The sequence below is a fragment of the Anser brachyrhynchus genome, assembly GCF_964034855.1.
Source record: "Anser brachyrhynchus genome assembly, chromosome: Z".
In the NCBI taxonomy this organism is placed as follows: domain Eukaryota; kingdom Metazoa; phylum Chordata; class Aves; order Anseriformes; family Anatidae; genus Anser; species Anser brachyrhynchus.
Genome location: NC_137697.1, coordinates 71,739,118 through 71,762,378, shown reverse-complemented (window position 1 = coordinate 71,762,378; position 23,261 = coordinate 71,739,118). Strand labels below are relative to the sequence as shown.

The window sequence follows — 23,261 nt, the reverse complement described above, 5'->3', positions numbered from 1 at the left end:
CCAGGATGACACAGTCAGAACAGTCCCATCCTTCCCAGCGCTAATACCAAACCAGTGCTTAATAACAAAACAGTGTCTAATAAAAAAAACTTGGAACATTTCTTTCCACCGTGCCTCTCTCTCTACGGCCATGCATTTAGAGGAACAGCTTCTGTCTTCACTGATACGTACAGGAGATTTTACTTTCCTGTGCAGTGGTTGGATTTTTTTTTTTCTGTTTACTAGTCTGCTGGCCAGAACTCACTGGTGTGTGCCTGGGCGTGCGTGAAAGGCCGAGGCAAAACCGGTCCCTGGAAGCCGGCCTGCTTGGGCTGCTGCCAGGTGCATCTTCTGCAGAAATGGGGGTGCAAGGCAGCGGGCGGTACTAATGGCTCCGGGAGATTCCCCCTTCCTGGGTGGATTTTTTACATGTGAGGGGATGCTTTCACAGGAGAGAATGTGATTCAGTGTTGTCTTCCCCACTGCACTATTTGGTTCATACTCGATTATGATAACGTTCCTTGGAATAATCCTAACATTTGAGATTACTGGATCTGTTAATTAATTTGAGACAATGCTGATGATTTTTTTTTTTTTAAAAAAAGCTCATGTCTGCCTTTTGAACTGTATTTTATATTATGACATAAAAACAGTTCACTGCGAAAGGTGAGATTTCTATATTATATTGGTGATGAATTATTGCATTAAGAAATAAATAACAAATAGCCCCATAAAAAAATGTTTTTTTATGCAAAATCATAATAGTAGTTCAAAAATACAAATAAAGTCAGTTATAAGGAAAAGACACAATGAATAAAGGAGTTACATACGAAAAGTTATGTATGAGCAAAGATAGGTGAGATTATTTTTCGTTTAAATAGTCCTCAGTGTTCATGGAGGAAAATTTCTGTAGTGACTAAATGATGAAAATAAACATTCACAACACAGAGTAACTTCTGATGCAAAAATATATTCTGACATTTCTGGTTTTTAATTTTTCCGGATTTTTCCTTCAGCACAGCTTTAGTTCTCAGATTGTCTGACACGAAAACCACATTCCCCCAATTAACAAATCAGCTTGTTTAACTTGCTCAGAAAATCCACAGATGTATTATTTCCACAAAAGACACAATGAAGATATTCATTATAAAGGTCACAAATGAGAAAAAATTAGTCTGTGTTTCTCCCGGTTTCAAAGCAGTTAGCAAAGTGTAAGCGGGACACATAAAGACTTCATGACGTTAATGGATCATAGGGGGAGTGTTCACAGAGGGCAGAGGGATGTTAACTTTTTTCCAGCATATGGAAGATGCAGCATCATCTAACTCAGCCGAAATTGTTAAGAACTGAAATCAAATGATACAATGCCATCTCAAGGGTTTCAAGATGAGTTTTTAATGCATTCTGCAAATAGAATCATGTTGATTTCTTTCAGAAACAATGAAAAAACCATCTACTCCTGCTAATAAAACCACAGGATATCTCACTACAGTTATGGGCTGCAAATTAAATTTATTTTTCACAAAATAAATGATATTATGTCAAGTTGCCGGACTGAACAATAGTTATTGTTGGGAAATAGGCTCAGATAAGTTGTACAAACACTTCCTCCCTTAGGTTTTCACAAATTGAAGTTGCAGCCGTGGCCTGGGGACAGTTCGTACCCTGGGCTCTGAAGGTAACGGGAGGTTCTGTTCTGTCCCATTTCCCTGGGGTCTCAGAGGGTGTGAAACTGCCCTCAGCAAGCCAAGCACAGAAGCGTCCCCACTCCTGTCCTCAATCATGCCCCAGGGAACTGGTCATTGTTTTTAGGGATGCTTCCACCATAATTCGGGAAGGCGTCTGCATGGAAGCAGTTACAGCTTGGGTTACACAAAGTCCTGGTGGTAGCTCCATTCTGTACAGCCCTTCCCTCTGCATTTATCTCTAGGGAAGCAAATACTTAGCACTGTGACACAAGTCTTTCCTTACTTCAGGAATAAAGCAAGTCAGAAATTAGGTTTTTCATCCCCACCATGCAGCTGGCATGCAGTAAGAATAACAGAAAGCAGAGGAAAGAGTATTGCACAGACTGGATAAAATGCAATTACTCACAAACATACAATAATGCAAAAGTTTTGTTCGGCAGGGGAGATTGCAGGAGCCACCCAGCCACGGACTACTTACTCAAAACCTGTGGGTGAGTTTAGGGGAAGGGGGAAGAGGAAGCAAAGCTTCTGGGGTGTGCAGCTGCTGCTGCCTCTCCCTGGCTTGCCAGCAGGTACCAGCTGGCATCACCTGCGTCCTGCTGGGAGGAGGCAGCGACCACTGCTCCTGTTCCCCTGGTGGGTTATGGGGAGCAGGCGTTCACCCACCTGGTCCGCCTGCCCACCCGCTGCACCACCAGTGACACTCCAGGGAAAGACCACACGAGCCATTCTGCTGTCACCTTCTGGTTCTTCAGGTCCCTTTCATCTGTTCTCTTTCTCTCCCTAACTAAAAAAGTAGCTGAAAAAATAAAATTAAAATAAAATAAAAAAAAATAAAATAATAAAATAAAATTTAAATAAAATAAAATAAAATAAAATAAAATAAAATAAAATAAAATAAAATAAAATAAAATAAATAATAAACCCAACAACAAACCAGCAAATGCTGTATGTTCTTCTGCAGACATTTAGCAAAGTTTCTGTGGAATTGTCTCTCACAGGACATTGTCCTTTAGTTCCGTGAAGACATACCATTTTAAGCAGTAAAAAAGTAAATACAGTCCCTTAAACAATAGTTAGTACTTACAGCATGTATATATAGATTACACATGCTGTTCAAAGTCATCTTTAAAGTTACTGATAAAAGAAAGTCAAACACACAACTTACTTTAGCTATAATTTAGCTGCTTGCTTCTCTCAGGCCTAGAGGAGAAGTAAGCACTGAAATGAGGTAATAAAAAGGTGAAAACTTTCTTCTGGTAAAAAAGTTATTAAGCCTAATATATGTTTTGTGAGCTCAAGTCAATGGAATTTCTGAAGAAAAAAAAGTTCACATTTGAAGCTTGAGGCAGTGCAGCTAATCATACTTAAATACCATTAAGACAAGGATAAAAAGGAACAGGTACAATAAAGTCACATTTAAAATTGCAGGACAAATCTCTCAGTCCTGCACATTTTTCGGCCAAAGAGTGCTGAGTCTTCCAATGGTTTTAAAATTTAAATTTGCCAGTGAGGTTCTGCTGGCAATCTATGCAGACGAGGATTTTCATTTAATTAAATGCAATTGTGTCTCCTCTAGCAATCTACTGCTCCCACTTCAGAAAAGGTGTAGTTTCAACTTAGATTGGCTTAAAATGCTCTAAGATGCGTTGCTGTCATCCTTCCACCCCAGCAATGGTCAACCTCTTTATGTGTATTGGTGCTAGCAGTTGAGTGGCCACAGGGCAAGGACTGCTGCTAGTTTTACTGCTGGTTTATTTGCCAGGCAGATGAGCAAACTGGCCCAACTCACTGTACAGCCGTGGGATTGCTATTGTCTGTACAAAACAAGCAGTAAAAATGTGCACTTGGAGCAGGGGAGAGGAAATGAGCTAAAATGAGGGTAAAACTGTTCTTTTCAAAGACAGCAAAGTATTAAATGAAGTTATGTTAAACAAAATATTGCATCTTAAGTGACCTGCAAACCCGTGGGATTTCAGGCCACTAACATTTTGCCAGAAGAATATCTGTGTCCCTGAGAGACCTGGTCCTGCTCTCCTCTGTGTTCTTCCCTCCCTTGAAATAGCCAAACATTTGTGTGGCCACAGGAGCATGAATTGCACGTCCCTGAAACCAAACCATCTGGAAGTTTTTTTTCTAGCATTACAGTGACAGTTTGTCCTCAAACCTGGTTTCGGTGTCAGTTTGCTGAAAAAAAAAAAAAAAAAGATCCAGAGCTAGTCATCAATCACAAACGGAATATGAGTCAACAGTGCCATGCTGTTGTGAAACAGGCAGGCGTTGGATGAAGCTCTGTAAGCATGAGTGCATCCTGCACGGCAGGTGCTGCCAACCCTTGCTCTTCTTGGAGCTCCTGAGGACTCAGCGTGGTTGCCTTGTGGGCACCACATCCAGAGGGACATGGACCTGCCGGAGTCAGGCCAGGAGAGAGCGGTGAGGTGTCTGGGAACAGGGCCAAGCAGGGACTGCAAAGAGGTTTAGGCTGGTGAAGGACGACTGAGGAAGGATGCGGTGGCAGCCTGCTGGAAGGTGAAAGGCATCGGCAAAGAAGGACTCACTGGGTCTCCACGTCCCTCGAGGGTACGGAGAAACCAGTGCTCAACAGCATGGGAAAGAAGATTCACGTTGCACATTAGGGGAACACTGCTGAAGGTAAGGTAAGCTACTGACTTTGAATAGAGTGTGTGCAGGATCTGGGAAAAAAAAGTCCTGCAGACCTCAGAAGCTGGAGAGGCAAACACCACAGCAGGGTGGTGCTGGCTTCCTTGAGTCTGCAGGGAAGGGATGGGTACGTCTGTTAAGTCCTTCCAGGCTTTGTGAGCTTATGGTATCCCAGTTAGTGTGTTTTTTTGGGGTTTTATACACACGTGAATGAATTACGTAGCCCTACATCATGTACTAGCTTATCTATTTGCAGTTACTGTATCTAGTCATATGATGTCAGTAGTTCGGGAGGAGTGGTTTCCTGGAAGACCCTTTCTCAATATGAGAGAGTGACTTTTTCTGTCACAGTAGGAAAAAAAGTCTGGAACTGCTTAAGGAAAAAAAAAAAAGATCAGACGATGTTCATGTTTGTAGGACATGAATTTGATGATGCATCTCTTTGTGTCTCTTATCACATTACCTCAATAATAAACCTGTCTTCTGAAATAACGGTTACCTGGGTCTTTTCAGCACCAGCTTCAACGTCCTTTCAATACTTTGAAGCAGAGAGGTTGAGGGGAGAGCCAAATGGTCTATTATTGTTAATGATTTTCCTGAAAGATAACAAAGAGAGGAGGACAAGGAGAGTACTGGAAGCTGAAAGCTTTAAGTCAGGGCTAGCAGTCACAGATGGCATCGCATCATTGACACGCGCTGTCTGGGGCTGCACACACAGCACGCTTTAGGCCAAGTAGCACATGCAGTGGCAGGGCTGGTGTGAGCCTGCAGCGTGCAGAACCCGAGGGGACACTGTCAAGGGTGCTGCTTTTGTAAAGGGGACGGTTGTGGTGCCACTTACAGGGAGTACCAGGGCAGTGAGTGCCGGTTTGGTGACCTCGATGACGGCGTGGGTAAGGACGCAGCACCACTACCTTCCCCCACAGGGATGACTATGGTCCAGCCTTCCTACGCAACCCTATAAATATACTGTATTGGAAGAGGATTTTGTTTTCCAGGCTTTTGGAGCCTTTATGAACCCCTTCTACCAAAAAAGCAAACAACAACAAAACCCCAAACATCTCAAGACAGAGGAAAAATGACATTATCAAGCCTGTAGACATTTGTGGGCATGTGCCTGATGTCCTATACCAATTGATTCATTTATGTGAAGGCAGGAAGCAGTTTTAACTCTTCTGTTCATGTGTGACATGTTTTGCTGCATTATGATACTACTTCTCCACTGACTTCATTTTTTAAAAACATATTTTTTGTTTTTAGTATATGAGTATCCTTTCCACAAATTCTGCTTTTAGCCAGAACTTTCGATATAATTGATTACAATGAAAAACGTGTTTGGGGAAAAAAACCCTCTTGTTTATAATGCAAATACATTCATATTTCTGCTCAGTTTTTCTAGCCAGATGAGCACTACAGGAAATTTGTGCATAGCAGTCTTTTTGCTTGATCAATGAAGAAAATTAGCTCTGAAAATGGTGTTTTAGAGGTAGCAGAATAAACAGGCACTTTGAGACTTTGTTATCTTTCCTGAATATTTTATTTATGAAGTATATTGCTGTATCTGGGAAGAAAATAGCAGAGGGAATGACAGCAGTAAATACTACTAGGAAGCCCAAGTGAAATCAGCATGCCAGTAGTTCCTATTTTTGTTTTCTTCTTTCCTACCTAACTCCTGTACCTAACTCCTTCTCTTGTCTGTTTCTCAGTTATGCTTGTACTTCTAATTTTAACAGTTATTCTGATGCATGTATGTTAATAGATTTATATAATCTATACAGTACGTCCCAGTAAGGCTGACAGTACTGCTCACAGCTCAATTCAAGTTAGAGCAGTAATTCAGGAAAGCATGCAACATAAAAATGGTGCAAAGAGAAATTAAACCGTACCTTTAATATACATTATATACATTTCATCAGTATTTCACATCCATTTTTATGTAATAACTCCATTTTAGTCATATCTGATGAGTCTAATTTTAGGCAATTAATATCTCTTAAGCGTTATGGAAGAAGTGAGTTTTGATGAAAAAAGACGGAGTGACATAGAACAATAAAACCACAGTCTTTATATAAAACTATCTGCATATATATATATGTGACATAACCAAATGTGAGTCAACCATTTACCACAGTTATAAAACATATTTTCATAGCCATAGATGAAGAGGCAATTGCAACATGACAAAATTAGTCCAGCTGTGGTGGTTGCCTGAAGCTCCTGCAAGCATGTAGGTAGATTAATCACGTAGGACTCGTTTTGTTACTACCTACAGAGTCAGGGCCAAAAATCAGCAGGAAAATGCTTAGCACATTTTGCTTTTTAAAATTCCATCTTCTGATTTTTTAGGTAATGTTACTAGGACCACTAAATTAGCTGAAATAATGGCAATAAGATGTTAAATCCACCGTCCTAAGCCTGTTAATACTTGGTGCATTCCCCAGGGGATATTTCGCCCTTTGTTTGAGCTTTACACCAGAGGAAGATGGCTGTAAATAGGAGGAAGTGTGACTCAACAGACGTATGGAGCGCACTGACCTCTTTTATCTTGTTTCTCTTTGCTCTTCCTATAGCTGTATCTGTTAGTGAACTTTAAAAAAAAAAAAAGACAAAAAAAGAAGACAGGTTACATTCACTCATTTACATAGGCTGCTGATCAGATCCCAGATAATGATTCAGATATAAATGAGCAATCATTTACTCTAGTGGAAATTTTATAACTTAGAGCAGGATTTGTCCTAATTACTGTCTTTTACTGAGTATGAACCAGTGACCCGAAGGCATAAAGCTCTGTATCACATTACTAATTCCATGAGCTATTCAGTTACCTCACTTAGGAGCATTTAAAAAGCTTTTCTGAAAAAAATAGATTGGAAAACTTTCAGTATGTGGCTATTGGAGGGACTGAGGAGAATAACTTGGAGTTATTCTCCCCTTCTGCACAAACACCAAGCTCTCTGCAAACAATCTGACTTGTTTCGTCTTTCGAGTCTACCCAGCACAATCTGAGAAACACTTAACAAAACCCTCATCAAAACAATTTCAATATATCCTGTGTCTGCCAGGAAAGCATCCTATAATCTAGACCTCTCATTTGTCTTTCTTTCAATTACACCGCTTGTCAGCTTGCATTACGGATGAGTAACACAGAAACAGAAAGGCATAGCCTCCGGAAGAAATATTTTCACTTTTATACGATGAACAAGTTTAATCATACATAATAATTACATCAGTAACTGATAATAGTGATAGTTTCCTAGAATGCTCCTTAAATCCAATGGTAGTAACATTTAAAAGAGAAGTATATGCATACAAAACAAATAAAGCAAATTACAATACATGTTAAGGAGGTGTATATAATACACACACATAACAGAAAACTTTCTCTCAAAAATCTCAGAATCTGTTTCTTTGGGGTAAAACTTAAACTTTCTCATAAGCCATAACAGTACAGATGGCCTGGAGAAGTAGAAGGGATATATTTTCCTTCCACAATCCAGCAGAATGAGGCAAGCTGCAATCTGAAGCTCTTCCAGGGATTTTTCACTGACTTACCTCAAAGTGCTGTACAAAGAAAGTTCAGTGAATTTGTTCCCATCGAACTGAAACTAAGGCACAAGGAAGTGCTACGGTACCTGTAAGGGAAGTGAGTTTCATCTGGAAGAAGAACTGAGGATTCTTGAGCAGTTTACGCTAGGACTGGTTGTGGTTTTTAATGGTGTCCGTGAAACATTCTGTGTGAGAGGCAGTTAGGCAGTTAACATTTGGAGGAAAGGACAGCATTTGACAAATACTTGACCTCAGGCACTCTGGAAGAACTTTCAAGTATGTAAGACCTTTTGACTTTTGCAAAACAAAACAAAAATACCTGAATTTTCCAGGCTGTTGAAATGGTTGAATAGTATATTTTGCCTAACCCATTTCTTCTGCAGATTCTTGGAGTGTAACATTTTTAGAAATTTTTGCACTGAACATAATTGAGGATGGATATTTTTTTTTTCTGAAATGTTAAAATCAGGAAAATGTTCCTTTAACAGTGTGGGTTTCATAACCTTACTCCACCTATATTGCAGGATCTGAAGGATCTGAAGGATGTGTTAATTCCAGACTTTTGGTGGTCTTCCTGAAGAAGACTCTAAGGCATCATCTAAAAAGCCTTTCCTAATACATGACTAAAACAATTATACTATAGCTATATCTGATCTATATATCTACACATATGTCAGAAATTTAGATGTAGTTCTCCAGAGTAATTATATACCAGAGCAAAAAATAGAAACTGTATAAATCAACTGGAGAAGTATTTTCATGTTGCCTCTTCCCTTGTTAAAAAAAAAGTCAAACAAGAAATGATCTTACTTCATATTCTCCAATAATATAAATCTAACTTGATTATTAATACAAGAAAATAGAAGGTCAAATTGGAACAAATATACCTTTCAGCCCTCCTCACTAACATGAGTATTTGATCAGTTTTATTTATTGGAAAAAAACCAAATAATTGTTTTAATATTCAGAACAGTCATACGACTGACCCCAACAGGCAGATAAACATAACATGAACAGTAACACAAATGGGTGAACACAAATTTTATTTACTTTTTTTAAATGATAGAATTATTTTTTTCATACATTCAAAAGGAAACTAATTATGAAATAAGTTATGATTTATTTCTGCATTAAAAAGGACCAAGTATAATTTTGTATAGATTCAGGCCTTTATTCACTTTAGCATGAAACAGTAGTGGCTTTGTGATAGGTACAATAAACATTATGTTTCTATTTTACTTTAAAAATATATATGAGTTGATTTGAAGTGTGATTAATATACTTCTAGTTTGGAATGCAATCTACCTTGAAAGATGAGTTATGCTTTTTTGATATGCTGTTGAATATAATTGTAGCTGGATATTGTTTTAGTTTTTTAAAATTTTTATGATGCTTTCCTCTGAGCTGTTTTTTCTCCTTTTTTTTTTTTTTTTTTCCTGGAAAGTGTACTCCATAGCTCCCAAGCATCTACAAAGATTATCAGCTAAGAATCAGACCGCTACAAATCTGGACCAGGAGGACTGTGTGTTAACAGAAATTACAAATCGATACCTGCCATCCATTTCCCACCCAACCAGAAGTCTCCAAAGCAAGCAGTGACTGATGTTAAGCTTAATTTCTTAGTTCCTGTTAAGCAAGACTGTTGCTTGATATCTCTTTGCTTGCAACTGGATCATGTGTGGGGTGGTAACATTGGCTCAGATCACTGTTGTCAGGACTGCTCTGCCTACAGCCTTTTAAGATTTTTTTTTTTTTTGCTGTTACACACATTTTCTCCAGGCATTTGTAAGAGTCCCAGCTGCATCTGAATGGATTCATTAAAATGGTTTTCAATATATTGCATCTGTGTCAAATATAAATGCAATGTTCTCATAAAAAGGCATTGTCTCAGAAATTTCACATGGTCTTGAGATGATGTGGGTGCCCTGCAATGTTTGATTTCTCTTTAGAGGACAGCAGATTCCATTTCCCATAAAACTGATTTTTATAGTATGTAGGCCTGACTACCTGCAAAGTAAGGTGCTGTACTTTTGAAAGCTGCTCAGCTGCATAATACATTAAATGTTTCTTTCAAGGTGACTATGGGGAATGCTACTTCTAGTTTATCAAACCTATTTCTATTGAATTATGCACCCCTGTGGCAGATTACTTGCACGCTTTATGCCAGATGGATAGGATTCTTTGTATCAGTATTGAGCCTTGTAAACATCACAAATTCTTCCCAGGGTTACTTACTTATTCCAGATGGCACCCGCTGCGCTCACTGTATCTTTCTTCCAGTCTGTGGGGCTTACTTTCCCCAAGCAACGAGAATGCTTTAGCATTTTACACAATTTTCCTATTTTTATGCCAATACATTGAAGAGAGCAAAAGCGAAAAGTGATTTGCATTTATGCTCAGTTCACATTGAATAAGAAAAAAAGGAACATTTATCCTAATACGTATTTTTAATTCTAAAGTAATTTTCCCAGTTACCAAGGGCTTTTTGAAACTTGGAGTAATCATAGCCTGGTGTCTGCTGAACCCTTTACTTGCAAGAGCTCAGTCATCAGACTCTCTCCTGACTCACATTTGGAGAACATTATGAAATCTCTGTTATGACATGCCAATGTCTTTGGAACATTTAAAGAACTCATTTAAGCTATCTCCCAAGAATGTCGAGACAGTTTCATGCTTTGGCTATTTGTGAGCAACAGTACAATGGTCTTTGTATGGGTACTGCACTGATCACGGGGTCTGTGAAATTCTCATTACACAGCTCTTGGAATAGGGAAAAGGGGAGCGATCGCCACTAATTTGAAAAATTGAGAGTCAGCTTTGACAATCGCGTTCCCCATAAGTGAGTACAGGCTTGACTATGAAAATTTCAGCCACATAAACACAGTTATGAAATATTATTTTCACTATGTTTTGCATCGTAAATCTATAACTTAGTTTATGCCTGTTGTACATGTCCTACGTAAGGCACTTCAGGAGCTTTTAATTAAGTAAGCATGGAAAACTCTACACGTATGTTCCTGTATCATCAAACCTTTGGTCAACAAGCTGAATGCTGGCTCTTCAGCTTTAATCCCAGTTTATGACTCTGTACTGTCTTTGGAACAAAGGAACTGGTTAAAAACAGGCTTAAAGACAAAAACTGCATCTTTTCCTTCGGATGTGATTTCAGCAGTGACTCGGACCACCAGCATTGCCGATGCCGCTTTCGCTTCCAGTGTTACCCTTCATCTCATCCTCTTGCTTCATTTGCAGCATTGGACCAACCCGACCACCCCCCCGCCCTTCCACATTACCATCCACTACCACCCGCAGTCCACTCCACAGCGTGTCGGTCCCTTTTCTTCCCATTTCCCACCCTGGTCCCCAGGGTCTCTGCTGTGAGTCCCACCTCTCAGCAGCCCCCTGCTTTCAGCAGCCATGGCTCTCATGCTCTCTCACGCCTAACTTTGTCTTTCCCACAGCCCTCTCTCCGCCAACACTTCCAGCAGCTCCTTCCCCTGCTTCCCACAGTTAGGATCCTCATGCTGTCTTCTGCAACGCCCCGGCCCTTCCTACCCCTCTCCTGTTTCCTCTGCACTTTCTCTGCAGCACACTCATTAGGATCAGTCTGACAATCAGGCAGAATTCCTCCACTACCCACTTGCTTTTGCCTTCTGCCTAAGTACTGCCTTTTTTTTTTTTTTGAGTCCCTTGATCACAGCTTGCTTTTTATTTTTATTTTTATTTTTATTTTTATTTTTATTTTTATTTTTATTTTTATTTTTATTTTTATTTTTATTTTTATTTTTATTTTTATTTTTATTTTTATTTTTATTTTTATTTTTATTTTTATTTATTTTTATTTTTATTTTTATTTTTATTTTTATTTTTATTCTTTTTTCTGGTTTTGATTTTCTCCAGCCTAACTGTAGAACATCCTTTGGTAGTCCTTCCTATTTTTCCACACTGTCCCTGACCACAGGCAAGATCTCTCCAATGACCTCTCCTGACACCAAATTGCTTCATTCAAAAGTTCCTCTAAAATCTCTTTTCACTTTTATTCTCCCCAAATCTCAGCAACAAATAAGCTAGTTGTGTTCTGAGAGCACTGCCTATCATGATAGGCAGCACACAGACCCTTTTCTCGTGTCTATGCAGCATTTAGCACAAAGAGGCTCATGCATTAAACAATGACCTCAACTGGATATAGGTAAATGATCTGCAGATACCTACTGGCTGCCAAAATTTCCTGCTGAAAGGAGCAGTCCCATTGTTATCCTTCAATACAGCAGTTCCCAGAGCTTTCAGTTCGTGTGAATCAGAGCTGCAAAGAACCTGGGCAGCACTGGTCTGTGTCGTAGCCGGATGTTTCCACTACGCACAGAACTTCCACACTCTTTTGGCTTAAAATGGGTTCAAATGTTCTTCCCTGGAAGGAAGTGAAAATGTCATCAGAGGCACTACCCATGCTTTGTGTAATTGTTATGTGTACAGTGCTGACCCCAAACATTCACTCCCAGTTGCTAAAAGAATAAGTAATTGTGAGGGATGAATCAGAGTAACTTGATATGCACAGTGATTTAAAGTTGGTTAGCTAGGAAAATCCCCCTCCTCCCCTCACCCCCAAAATGACTTGATAAAATAAGAAAAGCAAATTTTTTCAAATGACATCAATAGGTAGGTTCAACAAGCACATAACTGTTTATAGTCTTCTAAAAGGTGAATGGTCGAAGGTATATGACTTTTCTGTACAAGAGAAAATATAGTTATTTTGAAGGTATTTGGGACTTACTACAGCAGTGATGTATATCATAATATGTTTGAAAAGGTTCCAGCTTTATGGGATAATTAAATCTCAGATGAATATTATAAATACCTTTTGATCACCACTAGTCTGTGCCTTAAAGGATAAACTATTATGTTAGCAAAACTGTCATCTTAAGTAAAATTACAAAGATTTTGGTTCATTTCTACTTTTCACACAATATATAATAGGAGATATGGAAGTAAATTCTTAGCAAAATCTATTTTTTTCCCCCTTGAGATATTCTAGTATTTGTTCAACAGCTTTACGAAATTATTTTGTATTTGAGAGATTAACTTAACATGTAAAGGTAAATAATGATTTACTATCACAACCTAGTGACAAACGAAGAGAACGCATTCTGAGTGTGTAACAACATACAGCAGAAACAGGCAAAAATAGACAAAAATGATAGTGTAACAACACTTTTCCATTGCTTTAGGCATTTATTATTGCCCTCACATTAGCAGAATTTATCTCAACTTATTTCTCAGATCGGAGGCCTACATTTTGCATACATTCTAAAATAGATTTTCCTGTCACCTGTCGTTCAGAAGAGTGACAACTCACTGACTTGCCCCCACAAGCTCTCATGGTCACTTCTGGGTAGAACTGCATCAACGATTGCTATATATTTTGGTATTTATGACAGCTTTGAGCGGCACATAGTGAATTACTTCCCAATGAAAATTTCAAGGTAAATATAGACTAAAATGAGTTAAATTATCTCTGCTGATGTAATGTTCCAGACAGTCACCACAGTTTTACAGAAAGCTCCTTGGGGTGTATAACGCCACTACACCCAGGGATGTGGTTTTATACATTAATCCTCTGGAATGAAAATACACAAAAAGGAAGAGTTACTTAAGGAAGACATAATGAAGACAAGGTAAAACAGTGTGCTCATCTGTGTGTTCTCCTTTTCTTCAGAATCCTGTGACATCAGTTATATCAACAGATTCCTCTACATCCATGTTTGCATATACAGCTTGATCATACTCATACATATGAATTTGTTATAGACTTTCTTTAAGAACAAAGAAAAAAAAAAAGCACACCTTTATTGTTATTGATAATGTAACTTAAAAAATCATATTTACGTACATGTGTTTGTTTAGATGTATTATATAGATGTGTAGATACGTAACAGATATTTAAAACAAAACTAGATTGTGCTTTCATAAGAACAATCAAATGATAAAGAAAACATCACTGAGAACTAAGTCAAGCTTTGAACAATAAAGGACAAGACAAACTAACGGTTACACAATCAGCATTCACTGTAATGAACAGGAACATTAGATGCTTCATAATTCCTGCAGATTGCTATGCAATGACATATTCAACATTTTCAGTTTAAGAAAAACGCCTGCTTGTCTGGAAGAAATTGTAGTAAAAGGATTTCTTGATTTTGTAGTTGAAATACCTCCTGTCATCATTTTTTTAATGTATGTCCTAGCTGCTGTGGTAGAATAGACATCATCATCTGTGACTTATGCAAAATGTACATGAATGTAAAAATGAGTTAAGTTGGGGCAAAAGCTTGAAACCTTATTTTGGCAAAGATGAGTTCCTACTATAGCATTTGGTCATGACATAGGATGCATTTGTTTCAGAAGAGACAAACTATGGACTTAGTGTCAAGCATTTGAAAACTCTTTTGAATTGCACCCTGCATTTTCCCCTTAATTTTACTGCCTTGCCATTTACTTGTATCAAGAAATAAGATATCTCATGAAATTTCACACACCAAATTGATTCTGACTCGGATAGTACAGAGCGGAGTGAAACTGAGTTAAAGATGCATAGTAAGAGCCAAGTAAGAACCCAGTTGTCAAGATGCATGAATATGAGTTATTTCATACATGATTGTCATTTGAGTGGTCTTCAATCCCTGTCCCAAACCTGGAATCCCCTGGACATCGTGTGTTATGCTCAGATTGCACCAGCTACAACAGAGACCGGTCAGTTCCAGCAGAATTTCTGTGTCTGCTTCACAGTTGTATGTTCAGAGAACGAGCTCCACGTGTGTCCGGGGTTTGTGCCAGTAACACTTAAAATCAAAACCGCCGAGAGGGAGATCACACGGTCAGCGTTTTCCCGCTCGTTTTGTGCAGGATACGGTGTACCGTTTGTTGCAATTTTCACGTTTTTGTTCAGATGGCCAGCAAGAGAAAACAATTTTCTTCTCTATTTGCATGAGCCTAACAAAGCAGCAGACAAAAACACGTTTTTAAATGGAAGAGTTTTAAATGCTTTTTTTTTGCTGTGTGTGTGCGTGTGTGAAAGAACCAGAAAAGGATGTTTGAACAGTACAGCAAATTTAAGGGCAGGGTCCTTCAGTTCGCGGAAATTTCCATACCGCTTGCGCTTTCCGCAGGGCACCTCCCGGCCGTGTCGGAGCCCGTCCTTTGCGGGCAGGGTCCGCTCGGTCCTGGCGGGGGGCACAGAGCCAAGTCCGGGTCTGGCCGCGCCGAGAGCACGGCCGGGGGCTGTCCTGCGGGGCGCGCCGAGACCCAGGGGCTGCGGGGCGGAAAACAGGGGGGATCCCGGAGGGGTGGGGGCTCCCCGGGGTGGTGGTGGTGGTCCCGGGGGTGGTGGTCCCGCAGCTCTCGCCTCCTCCTCGCCCCTAAGAGCAGTGCACCCCGCGAGCCGCGGGTGTCGGGGGCGGCTCCCGGCTCCTGCTCCGACCCCAAAACGAAGCGGGCAGACCCCGCGGGCGGACCCCCGCGGAGGGGTTTTCTCAGGGAGCAGCGAGCACCGGGTCCGACGACCCCCCCTGCGGACCCTGTTCCCCCTCCCCCCCCCCTCCGGTGCCCGCTCCGCAACCGCGCCGCCCCCGCGGGGAGGGACCGTGCGCTGCGGCGGCGACTTTGCTCTTTAAATCGCTCGGATTTAAAGCGGATTACGGCTCATCCCCCCCCGGGACCCCCCCGCAGCCACCACCACCACCACCACCACCTCACCACACGTGACGGAGCGGCCCCGAAGGGGGCATCCCCCTCCCCTTATCTCCCTCCCCCCGTCCCCCCCCCACCCTCCGCCGCCCGGCTCCGACGCCGGGGCGGAGCTCGGGGTGCGGGGCTCGGGGCTCGGGGGTCGGGGTGCGCCCGTGGGTGCCCGTCCGATGCCGGGCGGCTGCGGGCCACCATGCAGAAGAGCGTGCGGTACAACGAGGGGCACGCCCTGTACCTGGCGCTGCTGGCCCGCAAGGAGGGCACCAAGCGCGGCTACCTGAGCAAGAAGGCGGCCGAGGCCAGCCGCTGGCACGACAAGTGGTTCGCCCTCTACCAGAACGTGCTCTTCTACTTCGAGAGCGAGCAGAGCGCCCGGCCCGCCGGCATGTACATGCTGGAGGGATGCAGCTGCGAGCGGGCGCCCGTCCCCAAGGGATCCGCCGCCGGCAGCGCCAGGGAGGCGGCGCTGGACAAGCAGGTAAGCGGCGGGGGGACCCCCCGGCACCCCCCGGCTCTGCCCCGGGGTCGGTGGGAACGCCGCTGCCCGGCGGTGCCCGGCGGTGGCGCGGGGCTGCGGGAGCGGCCGCGGGGATGAGCGCCCCGAGGGCACGGCCGGAGGTGGCTCCCGAGCAATGTGCGGTTGGCGGCGTCGCGGGGAGGTTTTGGGAGCCCGGGCGGCCTGTCCCGGCTACAGTCCCTGCGCTGGAGGAGCCGAGCAAGGAGCCGGAGGGTGCGGGAAGGCTGCGGGGGGCTGCGGGGAGGGCGGCATCCAGGCGGCTCCTGATGGTGGTGGCCGGAAAGGGACGCGGACACGGGGCAGCTTCCAGCCCCTCTGCGGGCACTGTAACCGAGCCAGGAGAGCTGCGAACCTTGCTCCGTGCCCGTGGGCTTCTCTCCCTTCAGAACTTGTGTGCCAAAATGGGACGATAAATGGTTAAGCGAACTCCGTCCCGTGGCGACGCGTGCGGTGGCGCCGTGCTCATCTCGCCGCTCCGAGGTGTGCTCCTGCGGGCGGCGGTGAGCGAGGCTCCCAGGATCCCCCAGATCAAATTAAACGCGAATATTTCCCTGTCTGCTTGACGCTGGCTCGGTACGCTTGTTTATTGGTAGCGTTGTTAAACTACGGCTTGACTAAGGGAACTGTGTGAAAACAATGCCTTTTCCTATCTGTTCTCTGGGAATCTTAAATAGTGCTTTTATAGTGATGGATGCCTGTGTTGTTTGTAATTACATTTAGCGTTGCAGAGGCAAAATAATTACGTGAGAGTGAGCTGAAATTTGCTTTGCTTTAAACATCAACTATGTTTACATTTTTAAAAATGCTATTAGGCTAATAGTCTGCTATTAAAGAGCCAGAAGAACACTGTTGTTTTCTTGATTTCTTTATACCCTTCTCCCCATTCACCTTTCACTTGATGCAGAATAGAACTTTCAAGTGTTAGTTTGCAGATGTTAACTCTTTAAAGTACACACTTGTTTGTATACTCATGCAGACAGAAACATCTGCTAAGGTGTTCAGGAAACTCCCCCAGTGATTAAAACTAATCAGTTACAAGAATGAGAAAATATCTAAAAATTAATCAGTCCTTTTTATTCAGAAAACACGCTCATATTCTTACAGGAGTAAAGTAATAAAATGTGAGCCTTCAGTCTGATAATGGAAGACATTTATTTTAATCAGATCAGATAATCAGATGATAATGAAAACTCAGCGTTACACGTTAACTGCTGGTGGTGTAAGAATAGTGCTTTGATTTAACCACACAAATGCATTAATGGAATGAAAAACAATAGAAGTTTTATGTCACTTTTTCATGAAGCAGATCTACCTTCTCCAAAAGAGAGAGAGAGAAAAATAAACTCTTGTTGTGTTAATTACTTGGGTAGTTTAGACGCTGGAGTGATTTGTACTATGGAATTACACAAGTAAGGGAGAGAGAGTAAGAAGAATTAATTACACAGGAGTTTCACTGGCATCTTTAGAGTGAGTATTTGGAAAAACAGTGCATTGTCTTTAAGTTAAGTAACTGATGATTATGGAAAACGCATGCAAAAAAAATATTGTTTGTCTTAGCTCACAGCTCCTTTTCATTTTAGTTTGATTTGCTTCGGTATTGCTTGGCAAGACTTATGTCAGAAAAAAGCTCTGATGAGAAGTTTTTGGAGTTGAGTGAGGAGAGTGCCGACACTGTGCTTTGGTATACAGGAGACCGTGCTTCAGTCAGCAGACACATTCAGGTTTGGGTATCTGGCTCCCAACAGGCACAGCAGCTTAGTTATTGCATGCTGAGCCACGCTGGTGCTGTTAGCTCTTCCAACAGTCTGCCATAAGGAACATTAAAGTTACAGGAACAACAATTCTGTTTTGTGGAAGATGCCAAATACCTTCATAAGATTTGTCAGTTCCATTAAAATATTAAGAGCTTTTAAAAAATTGTTACGACAATGTATTATTATTATTTTTTTTTCTCTTTTACCTCTAGATATTAGTGGACTGTTTTGTTTCAGCGTCCTTCAGGATGAAATTTTCAAAGCAATTTCTTTAAAAGTACAGTACATTTCTTAATATTAAGAAATTGCGTAGGGCATGAATCTGTTGATATTCCGTGAATGTGGCATTGAACTAAGCGTGCTGTACATATTCGTGGTTTTCAGGGAGAGCTTTTATTTAAAAATAAAAACTGTTTTAATCTCCCTCAAAATTATCAGAGTTTTTGTAAATGCTAAGCAGCTGTTGCTGTCCACTCTGATTTTATTTCAAAATAATTTCAGGAAAAAAAAAAATATTGAAAGAGCAACTGTGTGGAAGAAGCTTTATTTCAAAAGAGCAAACTATGACATGAAAGTACTACATTTGAAGAACTTAAAGTCTGATGTTAAAATGCTTCTCCCCACAGGAGCCACAGACTGTAAACAAGTGCAGCTCCCAACAACAACTACTCCTTTATGACCATGAGAGTGTAGATGATAATGAATTTCAGTTTTTCTGTCAGAAATTCTGGAAGGAGATTGGCTGTATATCAGTGAGTGGCTTGTTTCTTTCAAGAGTAAAATAAAGTGCCTAAAAAGTAAGCTTTCTTCAGTGTATCACAGGAGACTGGCACTTGTTACCTTGCAAGTTCAGTTTTTTTTTTTTTTTTTAAAAATGATGGAAATGTGTAGTGTAATATAGATATTACTATTTTGATTGCATTCAGAGGAGACCCGTATTTTAGCTTGTTTCATAACTATAGATTTTACATAGCAAAATGCTCGGATATAGTTACTAATAACTGTCCTAGTGTGTTTAAGCTTGTGAATTTGCTATGATTTGAGCAGACACTGTTCTTTGTATCTTTCCTACAATAATCTTCCTCCCACTTAGGAAAATTAAATGCAGTATTAAGTCCATGTCCCCACAGATTAACAGAATCCAATTATTTGAATTTTTACTGCTTACTGTAGCTCTGTATTTATTTTATAAAGGACATAGTGGTTTCACGGTGTTCGAAACCTCACTGTTTTATGCACATTCATTGAAATAACAAAGGCATATGTCACTAGCAGCTTTGGCTGTACCTCTCCTCTAATTTACTGTGTATAAAATGTAGCAACAACACTTAAAGGTCATTTTAGATGAAGATGCAATGACTTAAAAGTTCATCTCTTAAACTGCATCAGGCCAAAGAAAAAACCTGTGTCACACAGTATCCTGTGTCTGATAGACCTTACACATGCTTGAGGAGTGAAGTTGTCTTTTTGGCAAGATTTTGGCTTACCAGGTTCAGGTGTAGCATAGTCCATAACCCTTACTGCCTGCATGCAGGCACCTAACGTGTCAGATTGTTCCAGTGTGTAGGTCCAGCAGAGAGGCTCATGTTTTAGAAACTTCCTTCAGAATTTCAAAAAAGATGGATGAATTTGTCTCCTCAGTATCTGGGTTGTTCAGATGGCAGCGGTTTTGTAATAGCTAACAGTATAAATAGTGGTGTTGCTTTGAATAAAAGCATTCTTGGAATGAAAAATGTTTTTTCCCCTTTCAATTCTTCCTTTTTTTTTTTTTTTTTTTGAAGGACTACCTTCAGAAGAAGGACTTATTTTAAAAAGTGGACCATTGGGAAAGTTTTAAGATGTTAACGCTATTTGGAGTAGTGTTTCTGTCAGACCTTCTCATAAAAGATTCTGTAAATGGTTCCTGTGTAAGGATAATTTTGAGGTATCTCTTACTTACTTTCCCAGGTAACCGCTGTCTCTTCGCTTGTCATTTGTTGACCATTGTAAGACAATATAGTTTGTGGACATAATAAGCACAAAAAATATATTGTTTTAAAATGACTTTGAGATGCTGTCAAGGAGTAACCAAGAAACGAGTCGCTGACAAGGCTTCCCGCTCAAGGCATGCTGCATTGAAGAGGTTGCCTCTGGCTCCTCATGAAGAGTTGTGAACTGAATTTACAACATGCTCTGTGGTCTAAGGCAATGGACAGTAAATAAATAAATAAACAGAAAAGTATAACTCTTGTGATCTCTGAAGTGACTGAACTTTGCTACTTGATAAATGTTTTGTAATTCAGTGCTTACCTGTTTGCTTAGTAGTGAACATATTTTAGAAATAAAGAGAACATAAAATACTATGGCTACATTTACTGCTCGTTTGCCAAAATTTAAGCATTTTTAGACATTTAATTGTAACTCTTGAAAATGTATGTGTCTTGCGTACTGTTAAGAAAAGAGCTATTTTTAACTATGCAAAAGTGGGGAATGTATGTAGCTGAGAAACGAATTACAGATAGAATGAGTTTACTTTTGAAACACCTTCCTCTTATAAGTTAGTTAAATCCACACAGACATAACTTGGAGAATACCGATGCCATTCAATAGTTAAATATTATTCTTTGGCTACCTTAATCCATGCCAGGTGACTTTGCTCAGGATCTTGAGAATGACTGTTGTTTTCCATCCTTGAGTGTCAGTCACACTTGAGGGAAAAAGAAAATCGGAAGTGACGGTAGTAAGACCAGAATTTGTGGAGACAAGGTGTTATCGAAGAGAAATCACGGTGTGAAGTTCTTAACACTTCTTTGTGAGGTACTGTAACATCATGAAATATTGCAGCATGTTGTAATGGAAGATCATGCTACTTAGTTAAGTTGTTGGAGAAAATACTAGGTCCTAAGGCAAACGTCATTCAGCAAAGGTTTATTAATGGAGATGCTGGGAACTCCCCATAGCAAAGAGGTGACATATCAGCAAGTGAAAGACTGGAAGCACATAAAATTAGAACTGCATCCCAAAGCATAATGACCAAAAATGTCACATAACTACTTGTCGTGTAAGAATGTGTTCCACCTTCACAGATTTAAACATCCTACAAAGGCTGTACAAAGCGACCAAAGCCTACATAGGTACAGCAGTGTAGCTCACACTTAGAACATGAATACGCAAAATCTATTCAGAATAATGTTTCATAAGGGTTTGACATGAATTTTATTCTTCAGTCAGTCTCACAGTCAATGCTAGTGGTTTTTTTTTTTTTCATTTTGTCTCTGAGTTTCTCTTAGCAGAATTGTACACATTTCACTTGATTTGTTTAATTCAACAAAAATAAGACAAAAATTGGAGGAAACAAACAAACAAAAAATCTGAGCATAAAAATAGCAAGTCAGCCCCTAACCTGTGATTGTACTCCACCTATCTTCATTTGCCTGTTTTAACTTTTTTAAAAAAAATTGGTGTTTTCTTCATCATCCACATAGATGTACAATGAATGTAGCTTGCTTCTCAGTTGCATGCTACCCATAGTAATTTCTAACTGCATACCAGAAAAAGAGGTCCAGGCAGGGCTTCTCCATTTCTGTAGTAATCACACAATATTATTATGGTCTTTTTATATTCATATATATTGCAGTGTCATAATTAGTAACATTTTTTATCAACTTGCTCAGGATTTTCCATCCTAAGAATGTGTGTGTGCAGTAAAATCTTCCTGAGTTTCTCCCTTTGGCTACACATACTATAATTATCAGTCTTGTCACTTGCAATACGCTGCATTATGAAGTAGTTTGTGCAAAGAGGGAAGGGACAGGTCTTGTTTTGGTGCAGCCTGATTTGTGATTCTGGGCGCGTGCGTCCACCCAGCATCCCTACCGACAGAGATGTCCAACCCAGCTGGTAGCACACCATGTCTGTGCAGAGAGCCGATCACTACAGCACCTTCTGCCCGCACCGAAAGTGAGGTCTGTGTCCTACTGTGTCACTTCAAGCATGGCTTCACCTGGAGGGCAGCCACCCTGGGCAACAGCATTCTCCACAACTGCATGTATAAATATGGAGCAGGTTCACACCAAAAAGAACCCCCCCAGCTCAGTAGTAAGTCATTAATGTAGACTGCATGTAGCTGGTGGAGACAGCGAGATCTGAAAATATCAATCCACAGCTTCTGTCTGTTCTTAGCAACAGATCGTGCTGCTAGCTGTGGTGCACTTCTCTAGATCAACCAATTCAAAGCAGGTTTGATACCGCAGCTGCTGAAGAGTCTAAGGCAACACTAACCCATTTTTCGGTGTGAATGTTCTAAGCTTTCTTTGCTTCCAGAGTAGTGATGTTCAAATTTAGGTACAGTTTGGTAGATCTGATGGGGTGCTATGCGGTTAGATTTTATCTGGATTGACAACAATAACAATAATAGCTTTTTTTTTTTGTCTTCCCCTGATTTGTTAGTGACAACAGTTCAGGAAGACACTGCCATCAGCCTGTTCATCTGGATGAAAGAAAATGAGATTCCATGAAGTACCTCTTTTCAATTTTTCTGTCTACCAGCCATTACTGATGCTGAAAATGGAGGGATGGGATTTTTTATTTTTTTTTTTAACACACTGCCTCTGCACTAGATGCCTGGGAACATATGCTTACAATCTAGCTTCCAAAGTTTTTCTGACTTGCCAATACTGTAAGGTTTTCTGTTCTAGGTACAAAATCAGTATATATAAAAGCAGAGGTTTTCCCAACCCACTCCAGCCATTTCGATGTCCTTATTGCATTTTCCATGATTTCTCTTCTTTTCTTTTCTTTTCTTTTCTTTTCTTTTCTTTTCTTTTCTTTTCTTTTCTTTTCTTTTCTTTTCTTTTCTTTTCTTTTCTTTTCTTTTCTTTTCTTTTCTTTTCTTTTCTTTTCTTTTCTTTTCTTTTCTTTTCTTTTCTTTTCTTTTCTTTTCTTTTCTTTCTTTTCTTTTCTTTTCTTTTCTTTTCTTTTCTTTTCTTTTCTTTTCTTTTCTTTTCTTTTCTTTTCTTTCTTTTCTTTTCTTTTCTTTTCTTTTCTTTTCTTTTCTTTTCTTTTCTTTTCTTTTCTTTTTCTTTCTCTTTTCTTTTCTTTTCTTTCTCTTCTTTCTTTTCTTTTCTTTTCTTTTCTTTTCTTTTCTTTTCTTTTCTTTTCTTTTCTTTTCTTTTCTTTTCTTTTCTTTCTTTTCTTTTCTTTTCTTTTCTTTTCTTTTCTTTTCTTTTCTTTTCTTTTCTTTTCTTTTCTTTTCTTTTCTTTTCTTTTCTTTTCTTTTCTTTTCTTTTCTTTTCTTTTCTTTTCTTTTCTTTTCTTTCCTTTCTTTCCTTTCCTTTCCTTTCCTTTCCTTTCCTTTCCTTTCCTTTCCTTTCCTTTCCTTTCCTTTCCTTTCCTTCC

At 40.3% G+C, this 23,261-nt stretch overlaps 1 protein-coding gene and 1 long non-coding RNA gene across 6 annotated transcripts; one reads left to right on the top strand and one right to left on the bottom strand.

Annotated features, from left to right (window-relative positions):
• Window positions 1–300: 300 nt before the first annotated feature.
• Window positions 301–8,095, bottom strand: LOC308185643. The gene is made up of 4 exons (XR_013943533.1): window positions 7,961–8,095; window positions 6,864–6,915; window positions 4,828–4,924; window positions 301–2,466 (listed from the first exon to the last, which is right to left on the bottom strand). It is a non-coding gene; the product is annotated as an uncharacterized lncRNA (long non-coding RNA).
• Window positions 8,096–14,926: 6,831 nt separating this feature from the next.
• Window positions 14,927–22,859, top strand: RASGRF2 (Ras protein specific guanine nucleotide releasing factor 2). Of its 5 annotated transcripts, XM_080574035.1 has the most exons (3): window positions 14,927–16,092; window positions 18,512–18,637; window positions 19,667–22,859. In XM_080574035.1, exons 1-3 carry the CDS (start codon window positions 14,959–14,961, stop codon window positions 19,694–19,696), a joined length of 1,290 nt encoding a protein of 429 aa, XP_080430161.1. In that variant the 5' UTR covers window positions 14,927–14,958; the 3' UTR covers window positions 19,697–22,859. The 5 variants fall into 5 exon arrangements, with proteins under 5 accessions (XP_080430161.1, XP_080430160.1, XP_080430162.1 ...); XM_080574034.1 differs by having other exon boundaries at window positions 18,512–22,859; XM_080574036.1 differs by lacking the exon at window positions 18,512–18,637 and having other exon boundaries at window positions 14,928–16,092; window positions 19,833–22,859.
• The last annotated feature ends 402 nt before the right edge of the window (window positions 22,860–23,261 follow it).

Excerpts from the sequence above, each read along its gene's own strand:
- RASGRF2 (XM_080574034.1), top strand. The coding sequence starts at position 14,959 with ATGTTTGAACAGTACAGCAAATTTAAGGGCAGGGTCCTTCAGTTCGCG. Across the intron at positions 16,093-18,511 it reads AGGCGGCGCTGGACAAGCAG|GAGCCACAGACTGTAAACAA; the intron begins GTAAGCGGCGGG and ends TTCTCCCCACAG.